The 22492-nt window shown below is 45.0% G+C and overlaps 1 protein-coding gene across 1 annotated transcript in view; it reads right to left on the reverse strand.

Annotated features, from left to right (window-relative positions):
- LOC123991146 (neuropilin-1a-like) overlaps nucleotides 1–22492 on the reverse strand; it is a gene marked incomplete at its 5' end in the record, with an annotated part of 61237 nt that overhangs the window by 17266 nt on the left and 21479 nt on the right. Inside the window, 2 exon segments of the mRNA XM_046292391.1 lie at nucleotides 8196–8340; nucleotides 10455–10610. Coding sequence (XP_046148347.1) covers nucleotides 8196–8340; nucleotides 10455–10610 — 301 coding nt within the window.

A 22492-nucleotide genomic window follows, 5' to 3' on the forward strand; every position in this document is an offset into this window, starting at 1 on the left:
GATTGGGGTGATCAGTTCTTGATTCCAAATATTGGGGAAGATGCCAGAGCTAAGTATGATGTTAAAGAGTTTTAGTATAGCCAATTGGAATTTGTTGTCTGTATATTTGATCATTTCATTGAGGATACCATCGACACCACAGGCCTTTTTGGGTTGAAGGGTTTTTATTTTGTCCTGTAACTCATTCAATGTAATTGGAGAAACCAGTGGGTTCTGGTAGTCTTTAATAGTTGATTCTAAGATCTGTATTTGATCATGTATATGTTTTTGCTCTTTGTTCTTTGTTATAGAACCAAAAAGATTGGAGAAGTGGTTTACCCATACATCTCCATTTTGGATAGATAATTCTTCGTGTTGTTGTTTGTTTAGTGTTTTCCAATTTTCCCAGAAGTGGTTAGTGGTTTCTCTCTCAACCGCTTGAATACTAATGTCTCCGCCTGGAGTGTTTGTCTCCTGTCATCCAATTAAAACTCTCCCTTCCTTCAGCGGTCATTTCTACCTGGGAGTGCTATTCTTTCATCTTGAACCCCCTCCCTCCCTTCCTCCCCACCGTCCCCCCTTTTCCTTTTGTCGTTCTATACCTCTGCTCTAATTTAGCCCTGTGTTCTCCGAGCTTTCATCCCGAATCTGTGTTTGTTCATTTTCGTCCCTTTGAGTGCCTTGTGCATTCTACCTTTCATTCTACCTTTCATTCTACCTTTCATTCTACCTTTCATTCTACCTTTCATTCTAGCTTTCATTCTACCTTTCATTCTACCTTTCACTCTAGCTTTCATTCTACCTTTCATTCTACCTTTCATTCTACCTTTCACTCTAGCTTTTATTCTACCTTTCATTCTACCTTTCATTCTAGCTTTCATTATACCTTTCATTATACCTTTCATTCTAGCTTTCATTCTACCTTTCATTCTACCTTTCATTCTACCTTTCACTCTACCTTTCATTCTACTAGCTTTCATTCTACCTTTCATTCTACCTTTCATTATACCTTTCATTATACCTTTATTCTACCTTTCATTTCTTTCATTTACCTTTCATTCTACCTTTCATTCTACCTTTCACTCTAGCTTTCATTCTACCTTTCATTCTACTAGCTTTCATTCTACCTTTCACTCTACCTTTCATTCTACCTTTATTCTAGCTTTCATTCTACCTTTCATTCTAGCTTTCATTCTACCTTTCATTCTACCTTTCACTCTAGCTTTCATTCTACCTTTCATTCTACCTTTCATTCTACCTTTCATTCTAGCTTTCATTCTACCTTTCATTCTACCTTTCATTCTACCTTTCATTCTACCTTTCATTCTACCTTTCATTCTAGCTTTCATTCTACCTTTCATTCTACCTTTCATTCTACCTTTCATTCTACCTTTCACTCTAGCTTTCATTCTAGCTTTCATTCTACCTTTCATTCTACCTTTCATTCTACCTTTCATTATACCTTTCATTCTACCTTTCATTCTATTATACCTTTCATTCTACCTTTCACTCTAGCTTTCATTCTACCTTTCATTCTACCTTTCATTCTACCTTTCATTCATTCTAGCTTTCATTCTACCTTTCATTCTACCTTTCATTCTACCTTTTCTAGCTTTCATTTCTTTCATTATACCTTTCATTCTACCTTTCATTCTACCTTTCATTCTACCTTTCACTCTAGCTTTCATTCTAGCTTTCATTCTACCTTTCATTCTACCTTTCATTCTACCTTTCATTCTAGCTTTCATTCTTTCATTCTACCTTTCATTCTACCTTTCATTCTACCTTTCTACCTTTCATTCTACCTTTCATTCATTACCTTTCATTCTAGCTTTCATTCTACCTTTCATTCTACCTTTCATTCTAGCTTTCATTCTACCTTTCATTCTACCTTTCATTCTAGCTTTCATTCTACCTTTCATTATACCTTTCATTCTAGATTTCATTCTAGCTTTCATTCTACCTTTCATTCTACCTTTCATTCTAGCTTTCATTCTACCTTTCATTCTACCTTTCATTCTAGATTTCATTCTAGCTTTCATTCTACCTTTCATTCTACCTTTCATTCTAGCTTTCATTCTAGCTTTCATTCTAGCTTTCATTCTAGCTTTCATTCTAGCTTTCATTCTAGCTTTCATTCTAGCTTTCATTCTACCTTTCATTATACCTTTCATTCTACCTTTCATTATACCTTTCATTCTAGATTTCATTCTAGCTTTCATTCTAGCTTTCATTCTAGCTTTCATTCTAGCTTTCATTCTATCTTTCATTCTACCTTTCATTCTAGCTTTCATTCTAGCTTTCATTCTAGCTTTCATTCTAGCTTTCATTCTAGCTTTCATTCTACCTTTCATTCTAGCTTTCATTCTACCTTTCATTCTAGCTTTCATTCATTCTAGCTTTCATTCTAGCTTTCATTCTAGCTTTCATTCTACCTTTCATTATACCTTTCATTCTACCTTTCATTATACCTTTCATTCTAGCTTTCATTCTAGCTTTCATTCTAGCTTTCATTCTAGCTTTCATTCTAGCTTTCATTCTAGCTTTCATTCTACCTTTCATTCTAGCTTTCATTCTAGCTTTCATTCTAGCTTTCATTCTAGCTTTCATTCTAGCTTTCATTCTACCTTTCATTCTAGCTTTCATTCTAGCTTTCATTCTAGCTTTCATTCTAGCTTTCATTCTAGATTTCATTCTAGCTTTCATTCTAGATTTCATATGCCCTAACTGCTTGCTGCTGGTGGCTGTTTCACTTTGTGCCTTTTGCACCTTCCGGCTCAGAAAAATGTTCAGGCAATGAATCCACACACACAGGCTGACTGTCTTGTCTGTCTCCTGACTGACCGTCTCTTTCCTTTCCATCCACTTAATCAAAAGAGTCTGCAGTGACTAAGGGGTAAAAGGAGATATATTCTTGGAACGTCTGCGACTGTATGAACTGTATGAAACTCAGTGTAACTCTGCCAAGCAGAACAAGGCTTCATTCAATCTTTTCCATCGTTATCACAGTTCCTGTTCAAAACAGAGAGGAATAAACTAGTTCTACGTGACTCCCAGGAGACCCAAACGAGTCCAAATCGAATCAGAGAGAGCGCCGTGGTTCCTCAGGACAGGACCAAACGCTCACGGGGAGATTTGTCATCTGTTTGAGGCTGAGAATTTCTCTTTCGTCGCCTGCCAAGCGCCCTGTGAGTGTGATCTCTGTGATCTCTGTGATCTCTGATGGAGCCATGTCAGTGGGAAGCTAAGGCACTCCACTGCGGTGGGCTCACGCTCTCGCTCTTTGAAGCGGATGGATAAGAGAGAGTTAGAGAGGGGGGTTTCCAGGGGGATTTGGACGTTTGGGTGATCAGAGCACCACAGGTCATCTGCTGTGGTCACGAGCTTTTAATGCACCTCAGTTGGAACTGTTTTGGGCGGCACGCACAGCGGACACACCCATAAACCGACAGCGCGCATGTGTAGTGGCACACCACTGCAAGGAGCAAGGCTGAGCAGGGTAGCCTAGGGTTTGGCTGGGGAACTCTGTGGCTAAACACACACATGGGCTTATTTACCAATAGAACAGCCGAGAGTCAGCAGTCAGAAGTGATTAGGTTAAGTTATTAATACGAAGGTGTGTACAGTATCTCCAAATGCAGGGCACATCTCATGTGCAAAGACCAGATACGATTAGACACAACCTGAAGGCTCTCCCACTGGGCACAAATGTCAATTCAACGTCTATTCCACGTTGGTTCCATGTCACTTCATTGAAATGGCGTGGAAACAACGTTTAGTTCAGTGGGCTGTTTCTCTGTGGGCTTAGAATGGACCACTTTGATATCTCCTAAAAAGCATTTGTCAGTAATCTCTCTGAATGCAGGACTGAAAGCAGCCTTAAAGCAGAACCTCTCGAACCTGACCAGAGAATTACAGGATCACGCTCTCTCTCTGTCTCTCTCTCTCTCTCTGTCTCTCTCTGTCTCTCTCTCTCTCTCTCTCTCTCTCTCTCTCTCTCTCTCTCTCTCTCTCTCTGTCTCTGTTTCTCTGTCTCTGTCTCTCTCTCTCTGTCTCTCTCTCTCTGTCTCTCTCTCTGTCTGTCTCTCTCTCTTTCTCTCTCTCGCTCTGACTCTCTCTCTCTCGCTCTGACTCTCTCTCTGTCTCCTCTCCTCTCTGAGCGTGTGCAGAACATCCAGCTGGCAGTGTGATCAGAGTGGTGCCCTGCCCGCCGTCGGCTGATGAGGTCACAGAGTGGCGCTCCCTGCTCCTGTGATGTGTCTGCAGTGCGGTGTGTGTGTCCCCGCAGTGCGGTGTGTGTGTGTGTGTATGTCTGTACGTGTGTGTGTGTCTGCAGTGCGGTCTGGTCTCACGTCCAGCTGTGTGCCAGCAACGCACTGCCCTCTGCATATACACTCATACAAATGCGCACACGCGCACGCAAACACACAGACACGCACACACAAAGGCACGAGCTCTCACACACACTAACAAGCACAAAAAACGAACACATACGAAAGCTAGCGTACACAGGCAGACTCGCAGACCAACAAATGCACACGCATACATTAAGCCCGTCACAATGCCATAAAATAAAGAGGTGACAAAGAGGTAGAGACGCTGTGAACCTGACCACAATCAAAGCCCTGTAGTGGGTGGAAGGTTGCCAGCATCACGCTGATGAAGATCACTGCAGACTTTGTGGACCCAGCAGGGGGCTGAGACTGAGGGGGTTGGGGAAAGGACAGAGGGTAGAACAAGAGCCACGGAGACGGTGTGTGTGTGTGTGTGTGCGTGTGTGTGCGTGTCTATGCAGGCGGTTGCAGTACTCAGCTATGGGAAGCCGCTCGCCTGGCCCGCTAAACTACTCTGCCTGCCGGCCCGCCTGCCTGCTGTTGATGTCATCCATATTGAATGAGGTACATCTAAACATCAAGTAACATCAATGCGTAATCATCTTCATGCGCCTCTCCTTCATAATGTAGAAGGCAGCACTCGCCTCAGAGTAAACCCTCTCTCACTGGGCTCTCACTACTGTGAGTTAGGGAGACACCAAAATGTACACCTTATTCCAGGGAAGGGTCATGTAATTTGTAATCGTCGTAATGCAATATTACTCAGGGTTGGAGAATGAGTTGCTTATTATAGTATCTCATGTATGCCCGATGCTGCCCCTCATCCTTGATTCTCTGCTGGGCGCGCAATATCAAGTGCACCTAGTGTGGTCTCAATCAGCCTGCCCTGCTCTTATTGATGTAAACCCTACTGTGCTGCCTAACCAAGGACTGTAGTATTGTGTGTGGTGGCATTTCAGGAGGCGAGTTAATTTGTGCAAAAAACACAATATCTGTGCTGACATACTAGGCCTACTGATGTACTGTTCAGTTCGAGAGAGAGAGCGTGACGATGAGAAACAGGAATGAAGGTATTTATTTGATTTATTCTGGATCCACATTGGCTGTTGCCAAGGCAGCAGCTACTTTTCCTGGGGTCCAAAGCTTGCTACTGATATGATTGATTTTAATACAAATGAAATAGACCTGATTATATAAAGCGATCTATAATTGCGCTTTCGTCCGCAATGCTTTATGCTAAAAACAAGCTGTAAAATGCCAGGGAAAGACATGAAGCCAATGGATGTGGGATATACTTGGATTGCGTCTATGACTTTCAGAGGCTGCGCTGCAACCTTCTATAGCCGAGGAGCAGTGGTGTGGTGCTCTTTTTTGGGGGGGGGGATTAGGGAGTGCAAAAAAAGTTTTGAAATGACGTCTTAATTTCTCGATCAAAGTTTGTACCTACCGATTGAATATCACTATGGAATAGGTGCATAACATGCATCCTCCAATTGCCACGTCTGCCCACCTGCCCACACGTCTTGTCTCAAGAACATTTTATCACCTCAAACACCAAGTTAGGCATTCCTCGGTTCAAAGTAGGCCATCATCTGTCAATGGGTGAATGATTCCTCCTGTTTTACAGGTGAAATGCCCAAAACTGCATGCCAGTCACTTGAAGTCAATCAGTTTCACGGGAAGATGCATTTAGAGCTTCTAGAATGACTGTTTCTTGAGCGAATTAAAGCAGATGGCGTGAACAAATGACTATATTAGCATTTCTTGTAGGTCTATTTTGATTCAATCTAAGTATAGCCTGTAGTGTGTGCACTGTTGAGTTTTAACGATTGTCGAAAGAATATTGGACTATTCAGCTTCAGACAAGAAATGACTGAGGAGGTGTTTTTGGTGTAACATACTGTAATATAGTCCAACTACATACAGTATGCTACAGTAGGCCAATATGGTATTACACTATATATACTATATATATCAAATGAGTGGATTCTGCTATTTCAGCCACACCTGTTGCTGACCGGTGTATAAAATTGAGCACACAGCCATGCAATCTCCATATACAAACATTGGCAGTAGAATGGCCTTAGTGAAGAGCTCAGGGAGCTTCATGAAATGGGTTTATATATATATAATAATATAATATATATTATATATGCCATTTACATGGCCGAGCATCCGTACACAATGCATAGTGCCAACTGTAAAGTTTGGTGGAGAAGGAATAATGGTCTGAGGCTGTTTTTCACAGTTCGGGCTAGACCCCTTAGTTCCAGTGTAGGGAAATCTTAATGCTACAGCATACAATGACATTCTAGACGATTTGGTGCTTCCAAATTCCAACCCCATTGAACACCTTTGGGATGAATTGGAACGCCTTCTGCGAGCCAGGCTTATTCACCCAATATCAGTGCCCGACCCCACTAATGCTCTTGTGATTGAATGGAAGCAAGTCCCCGCAGCAATATTCCAACATCTAGTGGAAAGCCTTCACAGAGTGGAGGCTGTTATAGCAGCAAAGGGGGGGACCAACTCCATAGTAATGCCCATGATTTTGGAATGAGATATTCAACAAGCATGTCCACATACTTTTGGTCATGTAGTGTACTGGATATACCGATCTGCTATGTAAAATACTAATGAATTACTTTGTGGTCTTGTGAGACATATATTCAGCAGTGCTCTAACTTTACGAAATGAGCACCTTTGTGAGAGGTGATACTCTTCTATTTGTAATAATAATAATAAGAAGAAGTGATGCGTAGGACTATTAGATGTAGGCCACATCTTGATGAGGGTTATTTTGAGCGATTTGAGCGCTCCGCTGAAAGGACATCTGTGGTCAGGTATCGTTATGAGTTCCAGTGCGCAAGGTGTTCCGTTGAATTCTCTGAACATAATGGAAGACGCTCAGTGAAAATGGATCCTAGATGTCATTGGTGTGACGAGGTTCATGCAGGCCATCAGTTTGTCTGCACACACAATAGAGGTGGTACGTTTCTGCAAGCTAAGCACTCGGAACAGCAGGGCGATTTCAAGTGGGTCGTACAAGACTGCTTTGAGGACAGACGTTTCAGCAACCCCTGGTAGAGTTTTCTGTCTGCGACTGTTCTTGTTTCGGGCGGATTTGGCGCGCTCAAAGTGGCGTTTGCAGACACGCCTACAAGCCATAATTACCCAATGATATGTGGCTGCTATGTTAAACAATGGAATGGCTCAAATTCATTGATGATCAGATACTTCAGTTGTAACTGGTTCTGTTGCGCTCCATTTTTATTTTATTTGTATTTTTTTTTACAGTTTTGACGACTTTAGTTCTGTTACAAACTTAGACTCCCCTTTTTTTTAAACAATAGCTTGCATGGAAATGTTCATTTCATAAGAGATCCGATTGTATCCAGGTATCACTCATTATAAATGATATACAGTCCCTTAATAAATCATTTCAGCTACTCTTCTAGATGAGAAGGAAAATATCACCCAGGTACATGAGAGATGAGAGGCCTAAACATATCGTAAAGGAGCACTTAGATACTCATTTTACAGAAAGGTCAAACAATATACCATCCACCAGCAGTGACTTGCATGCATTTGAATGTTAAACTAACACCTCGAATGTCTTTATCCTTTATTTAACTAAGTCAGTTAAGAACAAATTCTTATTTACAACGACGGCCTAGGAACAGTGGGTTAACTGTCTTGTTCCTCAGCAGAATGACACATTTTTACCTCGTCAGCGCGGGGATTCAATCGAGCAACCCTTTCGGTTGCTGGCCCAACGCTCTAACCACTAGGCTACCTGCCGCCCCTATGTAACGCTAAGTGACGCTAAGTAGCGTCTGGCTGCCAGACAGAGAGATATAGAGGGATCTCCGTGGTACTGACCTGATATTTTACAGCCGTACACCTCGAAGCGCAGAGCGATGCCTGTTTCCCAGGCGACGGGCCGGATCCGGACGTAGCGGGTGAGCGTGGCTTTGGGAAGCCTCTTCCTGGCGACTTCAGTGGGGTTGGTGTTCCCTTGGAAAACCTGGGGGGAGAGGAGCTGTTCATTATACACAGAGTTTGTTTAGTGTAGTAGTAGAGCCACCAGGAGAGAGGCCTACTGGGCCAACTGAGGCCTTGGCCTCGCCTCACACAGTGCTCCAGAAACAGAGCTCAATGACGGGGCATAGGCCATATGCAGGCCAGCCTCCCTTCATTGTTCGTATTAGGCTCCTGTCTTTAGACTATATACTATACATTGTATCATTTCCTGAGTATGTACAGAATATGGAAATGACTGTTTCATACTTAAACATCCTACGTTTTTGATATGAACCATATTCACCCCAGTTCATAATGCACCAACTATTGTGATTGTGACCCAGCTGCAATTTCAACCATATACAAACACCTTCACCCTACAGTTGTATCCAACTGTGACACGCACACACACGCTGACAACACCCTACAGTCCATCACACATCACCCTGGCTAAGTCTCACTCTGTAGGCATCCGGTGGTACGGTGGTGTTAACCCCGCGGCAGGAGAGTGCTAGCCAAGCAGTAGCGGTGTGTTGCGTGACAGTACAGCTCATCTGGGCTGAAGTGAAGGTGAACGGAGGCAGCGCTAAAACGCCAGCAGAGGCAGGGCCAACGGGACCGTTAGTCTGTTCAAAAGCATCTCTATCACTGTCCCTACATCCCTCTCTCTGTTTCCTGGGTAATGGTTGTCAACGGAGTCATCCACTCTCCTATATGTCACCCCGGTCGGCGCTCCTCTCTCTCTGGCGCCTCTGTCGCACCAATAACTATTAAATGGCTTTTTTTCCAGCTAGCTAGCACCATCACCATCCGACTACAGCTTCAACCTGCAGGCTCAGCACCTAGTAAATAGGACCTACTACTCACAAAAGCACTTTAGAGGCCGGAACTGAGAGACAGGGCTTTTCACATCACCTTGCTTTAAAAAGAAAACGGTGTACTTTGGAGAGGTCGTAAAATAATTGGGCCTGAGGGGCAGGGGGAGGGGGTATATATTACAGACACAGACACAAAGAGAGCTGCTCTGGCCGCTATGGGGAAAACATGGCTGCCCTTGTGAGTAGCACACACACAATGGTGACTACCTACAGGTCCCACAGATCCTTAGCCTGGTCAAACGAACCTCTTGATGGGCCCGTGGAGTGTGGACACCCACTAATGGAGGTTTGTTTACAGACAGAGAGCCTTCTGGTCTGTTTCACAGGCTGATAACTGATCGATCGTCAGATCCAGTCAGATCATTAGGTTAGCCACTCTCTGGTCTCTGGTCTGGTCAAGACTCTCTCTCTCTCTCTCTCTCTCTCTCTCTCTCTCTCTCTCTCTCTCTCTCTCTCTCTCTCTCTCTCTCTCTCTCTCTCTCTCTCTCTCTCTCTCTCTCTCTCTCTCTCTCTCTCTCTCTCCTCCCCATTCCATTCATCCATGTCACTCCTGGTTTATTAAAGGCTTTGTCAACCGCTCTCCTTCTTCAGACAAATACCAGAGCCTGACACACAGTAAACAATGACTTCATCCAACTAAATGACTACCGTAGCGTCTTTATGGGAGAGGCAGTAGCACTGCACTGTAAATCGTTTCTCACACAATGCATTAGCATACCACGCTAAGCGCATAATAGTATGGTGGAGAAAACGCTGTTCCACAGAGACAGAACCGAACACAGACCAGACCAGACCAGACCAGACCAGACCAGACCAGACCAGACCAGACCAGACCAGACCAGACCAGACCAGAGGCATTCCCCTTTTGTTGAGATATTGTGTGGCTGAAGCAGAGATCCAAGCCAATACTAAGGAGAGCACAATTCAACTCTGGCTGAAAGCACAGAAATATCGCTCTGGATAAGAGCGTCTGCTAAATGACGAAAATGTATATGTTGTGAGTTGACATGACTGGCATTCTGGGTCTGGTTGGCCATTGTGCCACAGCCCTGTAAGTCTTCTGAGAAATGTGCCTCAACTAGTGTCGATGCATGTCTTCTGCTTTCGCTACATGATCCGAGTATCGCTGCGGTATTACATGCGGTGCTGAAGTATAGGAAAAGATGACGTGCTTATGATACCATGCAACGTTAGTGGTAGGCAGTGGGGTACAGAGTGGGTGAGGAGTAATCTCTCTTACCTTCTGTTTTGAACCCTCCTTCAGGGTGATCCAGTCTTCTCCGTTAGAGCTGACGTCCACCTTGTACGACTTGACCCAGTAGGTCTTCTTGGTCTCCTGGGAAACGGCCCCCTGTGTTCCGACGGCCGTCACGAACCGGAGGAAACCCAAGTCCACCTGAAGGGAGAGGGACCGGTCAGTAAAATCCGATTGGCACACACAGGACATACAGCAAGACTTTGGGTTTTAGTGCAAAGAGAAGTGTTCTGCAAGTCCAAACACTGATGACATAAAAGAGTTTAAAAAAATGGAAAACACCTTTAGCCTGCATCTCATTTAACTATGACTAGAATGTAATAAACAGCAGAAGTATGGAATGATATTCTATTAATAAAACACCACAACTTCATTTCCTGTGATGGGGAGACAAGAGCTTATTGGATGAAGGTGAATATTGAATGGAATTGGCCTCCTAATATTCTAAACAGGAGATATAGATTGAATTTCAAATAGTACAAGGTTGCATAAAAAAAATCTGAGCTTCATAAAGTAATCATGAACTGCTGTAACATTACTGATGTTATTATATTTTCCCGAGCCGGCTGCCAGACAGGGGGAACAGGGCCAAGAGCCTATTGGATAGAAGGGAGTCAGAACAGAGTCTGTACGGCTGAAAGGACCGTGATGCTGAACAGACTAAAGAGAAGGAGCTTACCAAGCATCAGGGTTAGAGAGCGGTTACACTGTTGTCTATCAGAACTGTGGACAGTGTGTGTGTGTTTGTGTGTGTGTGTGTGTCTGTCTGTCTAGCATCATGCTCTCTCTATACCTTCACTGTGTATGTCCGTCTGTCGGGAAAGAAGCAGGCCCATCCTCCTGGAGCTGCCTGTCCGTGTGTGACTCGTACTCCTCTGAACAACCAAGACATCCTGACCTGAACCCCCCCCCCCATCTCCCCATGGATCCCCTTAAATAGACTGGTCCATATCCCATCAAGCTTGTCTAACAGGGATGGAGCTCTATTTGTCTGGGTCTGGATTGATTCAGCAGTCCAGACGTGGGTAGACCCCCACTCTGAGAGGAGACAGGAAGATCTGTTTCGGCTCGCCAGTCCCTGGCGCAGAGAGACCAAAACAACACCTCTGGACTTGCATTCCTATCTGCTGGGCTGCCCCTATGGAGCCCACTTAAACCCTACCTCTCATCCCCCCCAGACGGAACAGAGGAAGAGGAGAGGAAAGACTGGTGGGTGACTGAGGGAGGAGAGGAGGGCATGTAGGAGAGGCCTCCAGTAGCGGTTGGCGAGGTTACGCTGCACTGTTAGTATTTAACGGGCCATAGCCTCTCTCTCTCTCTCTCTCTCTCTCCGACTGGCCACACTGGGGCTAATAAGTAAAAAACGCATGGGGGTCAATCGCACGAAGGGTTGTTTGTGTGGGAGTTGTGGGAAGGGAACGGGCTGCTGGCTTCGTCACAGTGCTGTGTGGAGGGAGGGAGAGGGGTAAAAAAAAGAGGGAGCGACAAAGAGAGAAGGAGCGAGAGAGAGAGAGAGAGAGAGAGAGAGAGAGAGAGAGAGAGAGAGAGAGAGAGAGAGAGAGAGAGAGAGAGAGAGAGAGAGAGAGAGAGAGAGAGAGAGAGAGAAGCTTTGATATTGGATTGAGAGGAGGCTTAAGACTGATGGATTGTGGCCGGGGCCTCGTGGAGATTAATGAATCCACACCAACTACAGCATGTGATGTGTGTGACAGCAAATGATTCATCCCAAATGGCACCCTATTCCCTATATAGTGCACTACTTTTGAAAAGGGCTCATAGGAAATATGGTGCCATTTGGGAAAGCCGGGGAGATCAGCAGAGAGACCCGGGGAGATCAGCAGAGAGAGCCGGGGAGATCAGCAGAGAGAGCCGGGGAGATCAGCAGAGAGAGCCGGGGAGATCAGCAGAGAGAGCCGGGGAGATCAGCCTTTTAAAACCAGTCGACGAGAGCACCAGCCAACCAATGCAGGCATCACAGTGCATGTTAAAGATATCCATACAGCCTTGAACAGTGCTTCTCTCTCTCTCCCTCTCCCTCTCTCTCTCTCTATCTCTCTATCTCTCTCTCTCTCTCTTTCTCTCTTTCTCTCTCTCTCTCTCTCTCTCTCTCTCTCTCTCTCTCTCTCTCTCTCTCTCTCTCTCTCTCTCTCTCTCTCTCTCTCTCTCTCTCTCTCTCTCTCTCTCTCTCAAACGCACGCGTCACAGTGAATACATTGGCAATGCCGTTGTCATTCGTCTACTTTAAAATGTATTCAGGAGCAGAAGCTAAGGATAAAACCAGATGGGGAGAGCATGAATAAAGGTCTCTATATGACTTCCGTTCTCTGCTCGCTCTGGAGGATTTGAAGAAAAGAGAGAAAAAGACAAGGAGCTCAACTGGGCTTATGGAAAACGGGCCAGATTTCTTTAGCCCCATAAACAGAGACAGAATCCAAATCCCCTGTTTCAGAGCGTTCCTTTTTAATAACAGACGATTCACAATCCCCATCGCATGGCTGGGTGCGAGAGGAAGGAAGAATGTGCCAGTACAGATGGAGGGTGGTCTGGATGGGGGGAAAGGAGAGAGGAGTGGAGAGAGGCGAGGCAAGTCCTCCTCCTCCTGCTGTATATCCTGCTCCTCCTCATCATCATCATTATCATTATCATCATCATCATCATCATCAGCTTCACAGCTGCCCTGGACCAATGACAGAGTGCCTTACTGAGAAGGGGATGACTTGGCCTTGGATCCCCCTCCTGATTGGACCCTTATTAGCCGTAATGGAATAATGGAATTAGAGCATCACCAGCCCTATAATTGAGAACAGTCATGAACATTCAGAGTCAGTCAGTTAGGCTGTGTCGTTGGCTGGCTAAATGGTTCCTTCTGCCTCCTTCAAACTGTTTCTTTATGACTCAGTGACAAGTCAACTGATCACCATGTTCTGCCCTGTACCTCCAGACCGTGGACTCAGACAGCCAGAGCTCTGATTCATCCCGTAGGACCACTTTTAGCATGTTCAAAAATGTATGGCTGGAGAGTACACTGAGTACTGCCAGGGGAGGAGAGGGGGGGGGGGGGAGAACAGAACAGAACAGAAGGGGACAAAAGGAAGACAGTAAAATAAAAAACAGAAGAGAAGCCGGCTGGGGCTGCTTTGCTGGAGGTCTGAGGATGGGAATGACAGAGCCTTGTAAGGCTGTTGCCTCGTAAGGAGAGACGAGACCGACTGGATCAATTTCCCAGACGTGAGCATGATAACAGGGCTGTGCTAATGAGAGACACATGATTTATTAATGACTTGTTGTTTCAGTCAGAGCCGAGGAGGGAACCACAGCAGTGCGAACAGACCAGGGTCAGGCATACTGGACAGGCGAGCTGAAAGAATAACGGCTGAGTAATGGAGAGAAAATAAACAATGAGGTATAATGATTCATGCTGGGAGTTCGTTAACACGGAGGAGTGTGTGTGTGTGTGTGTGTGTGTGTGTGTGTGTGTGTGTGTGTGTGTGTGTGTGTGTGTGTGTGTGTGTGTGTGTGTGTGTGTGTGTGTGTGTGTGTGTGTGTGTGTGTGTGTGTGTGTGTGTGTGTGTGTGCGTGCGTGCGTGCGTGCGTGCGTGCGTGCGTGCATGCGCATTGTGTGTGGGTGTGTGAGGAATAGATGGCATAGCTCACCCAAACCCAACTGCTCTACCAGTTGAACCAACGTGCTGTTGGAACTTTTTTGTAATAGGGGGAGCGTGTGTGGGTGTGTGCAGCAAAGCCAGGAAAATATATTTTTAGCTGATAGATTATTTGCTATCAAACTCTTAGTGAATTGGCAAAACGTGTGAATCATCGTTAATGGGTGATGTAATCCTTGTCTGAAAGAGTGTCAAGTATAATAACCACGTCCTGCTGACATTACAGAAACACGCTCATTTTCATTCACTTTTTTTTTTTACGACTGTGATTTTCGAGAAAAGCCAGGGTGTGTTTGGAGCGGTGCCCACTCAGAGACAAATGACACAATCTGGTCCCCTGTTGTAATTCATATCTATAGGGACACACACACCCCTTTCCCACGAAATGGCCTGTTAAGAAAATCAGACAATTACAGCACATCAATCAGTATCCAGCTGAATGGGAAATCACGTCTCTTTCTCCTCTGTTCTCTCTGTCGTCTTCCCACTCTTTCTCTCAGAGTTTTCCCTGTTCCTACTAAAGGAATGGTGAATAATGTTCTGTTCTTCCCACTCTTTCTCTCAGAGTTTTCCCTGTTCCTACTAAAGGAATGGTGAATAATGTTCTGTTCTCTCTGTCGTCTTCCCACTCTTTCTCTCAGAGTTTTCCCTGTTCCTACTAAAGGAATGGTGAATAATGTTCTGTTCTCTCTGTCGTCTTCCCACTCTTTCTCTCAGAGTTTTCCCTGTTCCTACTAAAGGAATGGTGAATACTCTTCTGTTCTCTCACCTAGCCTACTGATGTGTGTGTGTGTGTATCCAGTCATTACGCTGAATAATGGAAGCAGAGAAGCAGAAACAGCATTAATGCCGTTGCTCAACCTTGTAGGCCCACAGTCAGTTGAGCCTGTTGGTGCAATTAGATTAACATAGGGAGTTTCACCACATCATACTGTGTGTGTGTGTTTGTGTGTGTGTGTGTGTGTTCCTCTTATCATCATCATCCCCACAGACTGTGTCAGACATTGTCATAATCGTCATCCACCGGTCATCAGATCCACTCCATAGTGGAGTGAGTCAACGGAACACAAATAGCACCCTATTCCCTACATAGTGCACTACTTTTGACCAGAGTCCCATGGGTCCTGGTCAAAAGTAGTGCACTATATAGGGAATAGGGTTAGGGTCAGGCCATTTGGGATCACTGTCTGAGGATACAGTTGACTCATTGTTCTGTGGCTGTCAGGTGAGCGTTGTGCAGAGCCGAGGGGTGGGGTTGAAGCAGAGAGTGGAACACAGTGTTCAGATCAGAGAACAACTGTTGTGCTTCAAAAGCCGTTTGTCACTGTTTGATTACCGCACAATTCAACTGGTGCGAAAATACTACAATCAGTTTTCATGAGGAGTTTTTAATGAAATAAGTTGTACCAGAGAGTTTGGGCTTTCACTGCCTTGCCCCCTGACTGTGTACTGGGAAAAAATAGACTTCCCATCTGTTGGTGTGTGGGCTGAATTAATAATCGAGAAACTCTGGGGAACACAAGACTACATTTTCCCTTCTCTCTCTGTCTGTCTGTGTGTCTCTCTCGCTGTCTCTCTTTCTCTCTTTCTCTGTCTCTCTGTGTCTGTCTGTCTGTCTGTCTGTCTGTCTGTCTGTCTGTCTGTCTGTCTGTCTGTCTGTCTGTCTGTCTGTCTGTCTGTCTGTCTGTCTGTCTGTCTGTCTGTCTGTCTGTCTGTCTGTCTGTCTGTCTGTCTGTCTTTCTTTCTTTCTTTCTTTCTGTCTGTGTGTCTCTCTCGCTGTCTCTCTTTCTCTGTCTGTCTGTCTGTCTGTCTGTCTGTCTGTCTGTCTGTCTGTCTGTCTGTCTGTCTGTCTGTCTGTCTGTCTGTCTGTCTGTCTGTCTGTCTGTCTGTCTGTCTGTCTGTCTGTCTGTCTGTCTGTCTGTCTGTCTGTCTGTCTGTCTGTCTGTCTGTCTGTCTGTCTGTCTGTCTGTCTGTCTCTCTCTCTCTCTCTCTCTCTCTCTCTCTCTCTCTCTCTCTCTCTCTCTCTCTCTCTCTCTCTCTCTCTCTCTCTGTCTCTCTGTCTCTCAAAAATTAATAACTCAGAAAATCACTGATCACCACACAGAGAGGGGGAATTCTCTCCCTGTGTTTCAAAGTCAAACACCAGCTGGTAGCCATAGACCAGACAGACAGAGATAGTCTCTCAGGTTCCCTACAGTAGATCTCAGGCTCGGGAGATTGTGGCCATCCAGAACAAACAAACAGTTACCTCACATGTTCAGGTACTGTACTTCTAAACTGGCCTGGTCCCAGATCTGTTTGTGATGTCTTGCCATTGGTGCCAATGGTCAGTGTCACTGTTTGCGTGACCATACGAGTTAGCAAGACAGCACAAATGGATTAGGGACCAGGCTCCAGTCCTTCTGAACAGTGTGAGATAGCGGTTCCTCAGCGTTGGCCTCTTCCTCTAATTCTATGTAGAGCACCTGACTGGATGCTGTTATATTTGAATATTAGTTTGTGCTTTAAAAAAAGTCCATTAGCCTGAAGTATAATTCATTCCTCTTTCACGAAAATTGGATTACCACGAAGACGCTGCAATGCTGTGAGACCTATGAGCTCCTTCTCAGACCTTCCATTCATCACAGGGTTTACCTGGCATAATTACGGGCATATTTTTAGCCATTTGTGCCGTTAAATTATGCACGTCTTTCCTGAGCGGTTGATCATCTATTCTATCCTGACAAAGAGGGATGATGTGTGAGGTGGGTCTAACGTGGGCTGAAGGTATGCCGATGACTAAAAATAAAAGGTGTGTGTGTGTGTGTGTGTGTGTGTGTGTGTGTGTGTGTGTGTGTGTGTGTGTGTGTGTGTGTGTGTGTGTGTGTGTGTGTGTGTGTGTGTGTGTGTGTGTGTGTGTGTGTGTGTGTGTGTGTGTGTGTGTGTGTGTGTGTGCGTGCACGTGTTTGCGGGCATGCATGCATGCGTGTGACGGTGTGATGATGTGGAATGATTACAGTTTTCAGTCTGAGACAGTAGCCTACTTTCAGGTGTTTTTTTTAACGATTTACTACCTATTGAATCACCCTAAACACATAGAGCGCAACTGAAATGGCACATTCTTCCCCTATTTAGGGCACTGGTCAAAAGCAGTGCACTAAATAGCGAATTTGGGAGGGAACCACAATGACCTCCATGGTTGCTTACACTGTTACCACAGATGACTGACTAATGACCACCGTCCTTCAGGAAACAAAGCAACGAGACCTCAGGAAGGAACTGACTGGAGAATGACTTCATCAGGGCATGTCAGTGACAAGCCTGGTACAGGATATGGAGCAGCCTCGTCTGTGGATGACCACTATGATACAGTAACAGCATGTTTCAGTCAAGAGGCTGACAGGCCTAGATACTGTACAGTGTTTTTTTTCTTCTAATGACAGTACAGTATGAAGGTAGATGGACACAGACAGAGGGGCCCAGACAGGGCTCAAACACCGGTGTGTCGTCCGGAGTCGGGGGCTTTAACCGTACAGTAGATCTGACAGGGCAGCCAAATCGCTGTCTCCTTCCACTTTCTTTTAGCCAGACTTCATCAACAGAGAGAAGCTGATGTTAATTACAAGCCCATTATTCTAATTACTCATCCTTTGGCATGATGACAAGACAGTCCCAGCAGCTTGAAGAGCTCTCATTGACAAAGACAATGGAGAGGAGCCTGCGTCCCAAATGGCACCCAATTCCCTATTCCTACATAGGGCCCCTGTCAAAATGAGTGCACTAGGTAGGGAATGTGGAGACATATGGGACATACGCCGAGAGTGCTAAACATTTTGATCTTTCATTTCTATTCTATCCTTCATCCCACTGACCATGGATAATTGAAAACACATTTGGACGGCTGTTGACCGCTGTACGGGGCCGTGTGGGTCCATAGGAAAACAGGATATGGCTGAGCAAGTTGTTTTAGCGGCTGACATGAGCCCATAGCCCAGCACTGCCTTACTCCCTCTCCCTCCCCTCTCTCTCTTTTCTCTCTCTCTCCTTCCTTTTCTCCCTGGACCTGGATAAACGGCTGGAGAGCTGAGGCAATGTCTGCATCCCAAATGGCACCCTATTCCCTACATAGTGCACTACTTTTGACCAGAGCCCTATGGAACCTGGTCACAAGTAGTTTAGTACATTTGGGAAGCAGACAATGTTGTCAGGGAAGTCAGTAATTAGTGTTTGTTTGATGGCTGATGGCTGGAAAAGTGGAATTTAACCTGTTTTTCTTTGTAAAATAGTGCAGGCTAGTGTGTGTGTGTGTGTGTGTGTGTGTGTGTGTGTGTGTGTGTGTGTGTGTGTGTGTGTGTGTGTGTGTGTGCGTGCGTGCGTGCGTGCGTGCGTGCGTGCGTGCGTGCGTGCGTGCGTGTGTGTGTGTGTGTGTGTGTGTGTGTGTGTGTGTTCGTGCGTATGCAGTGGTGTAAGGTACTTAAGTAAAAATACTTTGAAGTACTACTGATGTAGTTGTTTGGGGTGTATCTGTACTCTACTGATCTGGCGGACTCACTAAACACAAATGCTTTGTTTGTAAATGACGACTGAGTGTTGGAGTGTGGTCCTGGCTATCTGTAAATGTAAAAAAAAATAAACAATCGTGCCGTCTGGTTTGCTAAATATAAGGAATTTGAAATGATTTACTTTTGATACTTAAGTATATTTTAGCAATTACATTTACTTTTGATACTTGAGTATATATATATTTTTAAGTTTTTACTCAAGTAGTATTTTACTGGTTGACTTTCACTTTTACTTGAGTCATTTTTATTAAGGTATCTTTACTTTTACTCAGGTATGAAAATAGAGTACTTTTTTCCCACCACCGTGTGCCTGCGTACTAGCGGTTTCCATGGGGAAAGACATGGCCTTCCTCCATGCAGCCATATGTTAACATATAATTACTTCCTGTTGCACTTGGTGACTTTACTGGGCCAAAGCCAAATGAGTGAGATTAGGGCACTTTTATGAAAACATTGTTTTTAATTTTCTGCTCTTTCATCAACTGGTTTTCTCCTGACAAACAAGATTAAAGTCAACATACCTTCCCAGAGTGCTTAGAGAGAAGGGCCGCTCTCTTTTGGTCTCCAGAATTTGACTTTCGATTAAATCATTTCAGGTTGTCGGCGAGATGTGTGTAAGATAAAACAGACCATGCTGTAAATCCCAGTAATGAACTTATGACGCAAGATGGATAATTATGGCTATAACCTGTTCGCAAAAATACATCCTACAGATATGGAGAACATTTACAATTGAACTCATCAGTAAAGAACAATATTATGAATAACCTGTATCTTATCCTTATGTGATAGACGACAGAAATGATTTCAGGTATTGACTTTCTCTCTCAGGGACAGCATGTATTATTCATGGTGTGTGTGTGTGTGTGTGTGTGGGTGGGTGGGTGTGTGTGTGTGGGTGTATGTGAGATCAATGGTTGCTGTCTGAGGCAAGATGTTAGACTCTGTGATGCCATCTTGCTTTTATGGCATCACTCAGGCCTAGGGAAAACCTCTCTCCCACTCTATCTCCTTTCCTGACAGAGCCCATTCCTCATGGCGTCAGCGTCGAAGTGTGCGTGTGTGTCTGTGTGTATATGTGTGTGTGTCGTCAGTGTCCCAGGGGGACCAGGGAATCTTCCCTCCGCTTTTGTTTTCAGGTCAGAGACAACGTGAATGTCCTCCAAAAATATAGCTGTCCTCCCTCAGTCAGAGGGCCAAATGTACTGTACGGGTGAAGGTATTTCCTCCTAGTATGTCAACCACCATTCAGGTCTTCCTATTGGAACCAGGTCCGTCACCCGTCATTCAGGTCTTCCTATTGGAACCAGGTCCGTCACCCACCATTCAGGTCTTCCTATTGGAACCAGGTCCGTCACCCACCATTCGGGTCTTCCTATTGGAACCAGGTCCGTCACCCAACATTCAGGTATTCCTATTGGAACCAGGTCCGTCATTGGAACCAGGTCAGTCACCCATCATTCTTCCTATTGGAACCAGGGTCACCCACTATTCAGGTCTTCTTATTGAACCAGGGTCACCAGGTCTTCCTATTGGAACCAGGTCACACCCATCATTCAGGTCTTCCTATTGGAACCAGGTCCGTCACCCACCATTCAGGTCTTCCTATTGAAACCAGGGCCTTCACCCACTATTCAGGTCTTCCTATTGAAACCAGGTCCGTCACGCACCATTCAGGTCTTCCTATTGGAACCAGGCCTATCAAGCACCATTCAGGTCTTCCTATTGGAACCAGGTCCGCCACGCACCATTCAGGTCTTCCTATTGGAACCAGGTCCGCCACGCACCATTCAGGTCTTCCTATTGGAACCAAGTCCACCACGCACCATTCAGGTCTTCCTATTGGAACCAGGCCCGTCACGCAACATTCAGGTCTTCCTATTGGAACCAGGTCCGCCACGCACCATTCAGGTCTTCCTATTGGAACCAGGCCCGTCACGCAACATTCAGGTCTTCCTATTGGAACCTGGCCTGTCGTGCACCATTCAGGTCTTCCTATTGGAACCAGGCCCGGCACGTACCATTCAGGTCTTCCTATTGGAACCAGGCCCATCCCAGGCCCATCGCGCACCATTCAGGTTTTCCTATTGGAACCAACCCAAAAATACACTATCTGGCTAAAGGTGAGTTCATTCATCACAGCAACCTGCTGCTACATACATCCATACTATTCCCCTTCTGGGGGCTTCAAACAGATGGAGGATCCACAAAGGTAGATATTCACTGTACCTCCGTGGCTGACATGGGAATGGAAAGGGGAATAGCTATCTAACGATTATAAATACACTTCCTGGTGGATGTGAGAAGCCTCAAAGGTCGCCTGTCCATCTACCCACACGCATTTAGGCATGCACACACACGTGTGCTCGCGCACACACACACACACACACACACACACACACACACACACACACACACACACACACACACACACACACACACACACACACACACACACACACACACACACACACACACACACACACACACACACACACACACACACACACACACACACACACACACACACACACACACACACACACACACGCACAGACACCAAAGGACTGTTCCTCTGGGACAATAGAGTGTGATGAATAGCTAACCCACCAGAGCTCTGTGCTAAGCCATAAGAAACCCCACCAGCCTAATTAACAGAAGGAGAAACCCCACCATGTTGCCCTGCTCCTCATCTCACTACATTAACATGAGAGGCAGCATTCAAATAGTTGACAAACCTACGCTATCCAGCTCTAGATATATGTTATCTGAATAAACTATAGGCAGAGAAGAAATATGCCTGAGATATCAACCCCTCAAACCCCACTGCCTGTCATGAATAGCTAATAAAACCGTCTGGTGCAAATTGCATACAGAGAATTAATGAAATGAATAATGAATTGATATCCATCTAACAGGCGTGAGGGATGATTTGTCTCGTGGTGCCGTGAGTGCGCCTGCCATTAACGATGGGGAGAGATTGTTGTTGCTGCTGCTCCCTCCCTCAGACAATCTTAATGAAAGAGAAATGAAGAACCCCATTCTTTTAATAACACTTGTTATAATGAAACTTCTCTCTCTTCACGAGCTCAGGGAGGGCATATGCGCAGTGGCAAAGATTTCAAGAAATTATAAATTACACACCATACCAACACGGAATTCACCCTTTGTTCCCGTAGAAACAAACGTGCCAGGCATCCACTTCTTGCTGTATTTTACTGCTGAATACAATTAAAGCTGCAATATGTCACTTTTTAGGCAATCTGACCAAATTCACATAGAAATGTGAGCTATAGATCTGTCATTCTAATTGAAAGAAAGTACAAGAAGCCGTAGATCTGTTCTATGTGCGCTATTTCTATGCTCCCTTTCTTAAGTTTCGGTTTTGCGTCTTTTACTTTTGGTTTTGTACTCCAGCTTCAAACAGCAAAAAATTCAACATGATGGATGATGGGAAATATATGTCTCAGCGGTTTAGACAATGATTCTCTACACAAACCCTAAGCATAATCAATACTCTATTGAGGATTCTGAACAGTTGCCAAATCGTTGTTCTTTTGCTCAGCAGGAGAGAGACACATTCAGACGTTCATTAGGAGAGAAAGACAGTGAAGAACAGAACAGTACAGAGCAGAACGGCCCACTTGGTTTAAAAGGCTGGTTTTAAATAAGTCCTCATTAACACAAATAGGTATTTGAGTCAGATTCCCACTGAATTAAGTCTCTCAGGACACATAGGCTGAATCTAGCAACACTGGGAAAGGACAAGACCATAGCATCTACAGTATTTCTTAGAAACTGCTTATCCTTCCACTTATCA

The sequence above is a fragment of the Oncorhynchus gorbuscha genome, linkage group LG12 (genome assembly GCF_021184085.1).
Source record: "Oncorhynchus gorbuscha isolate QuinsamMale2020 ecotype Even-year linkage group LG12, OgorEven_v1.0, whole genome shotgun sequence".
Taxonomy (NCBI): Eukaryota; Metazoa; Chordata; class Actinopteri; order Salmoniformes; family Salmonidae; genus Oncorhynchus; species Oncorhynchus gorbuscha.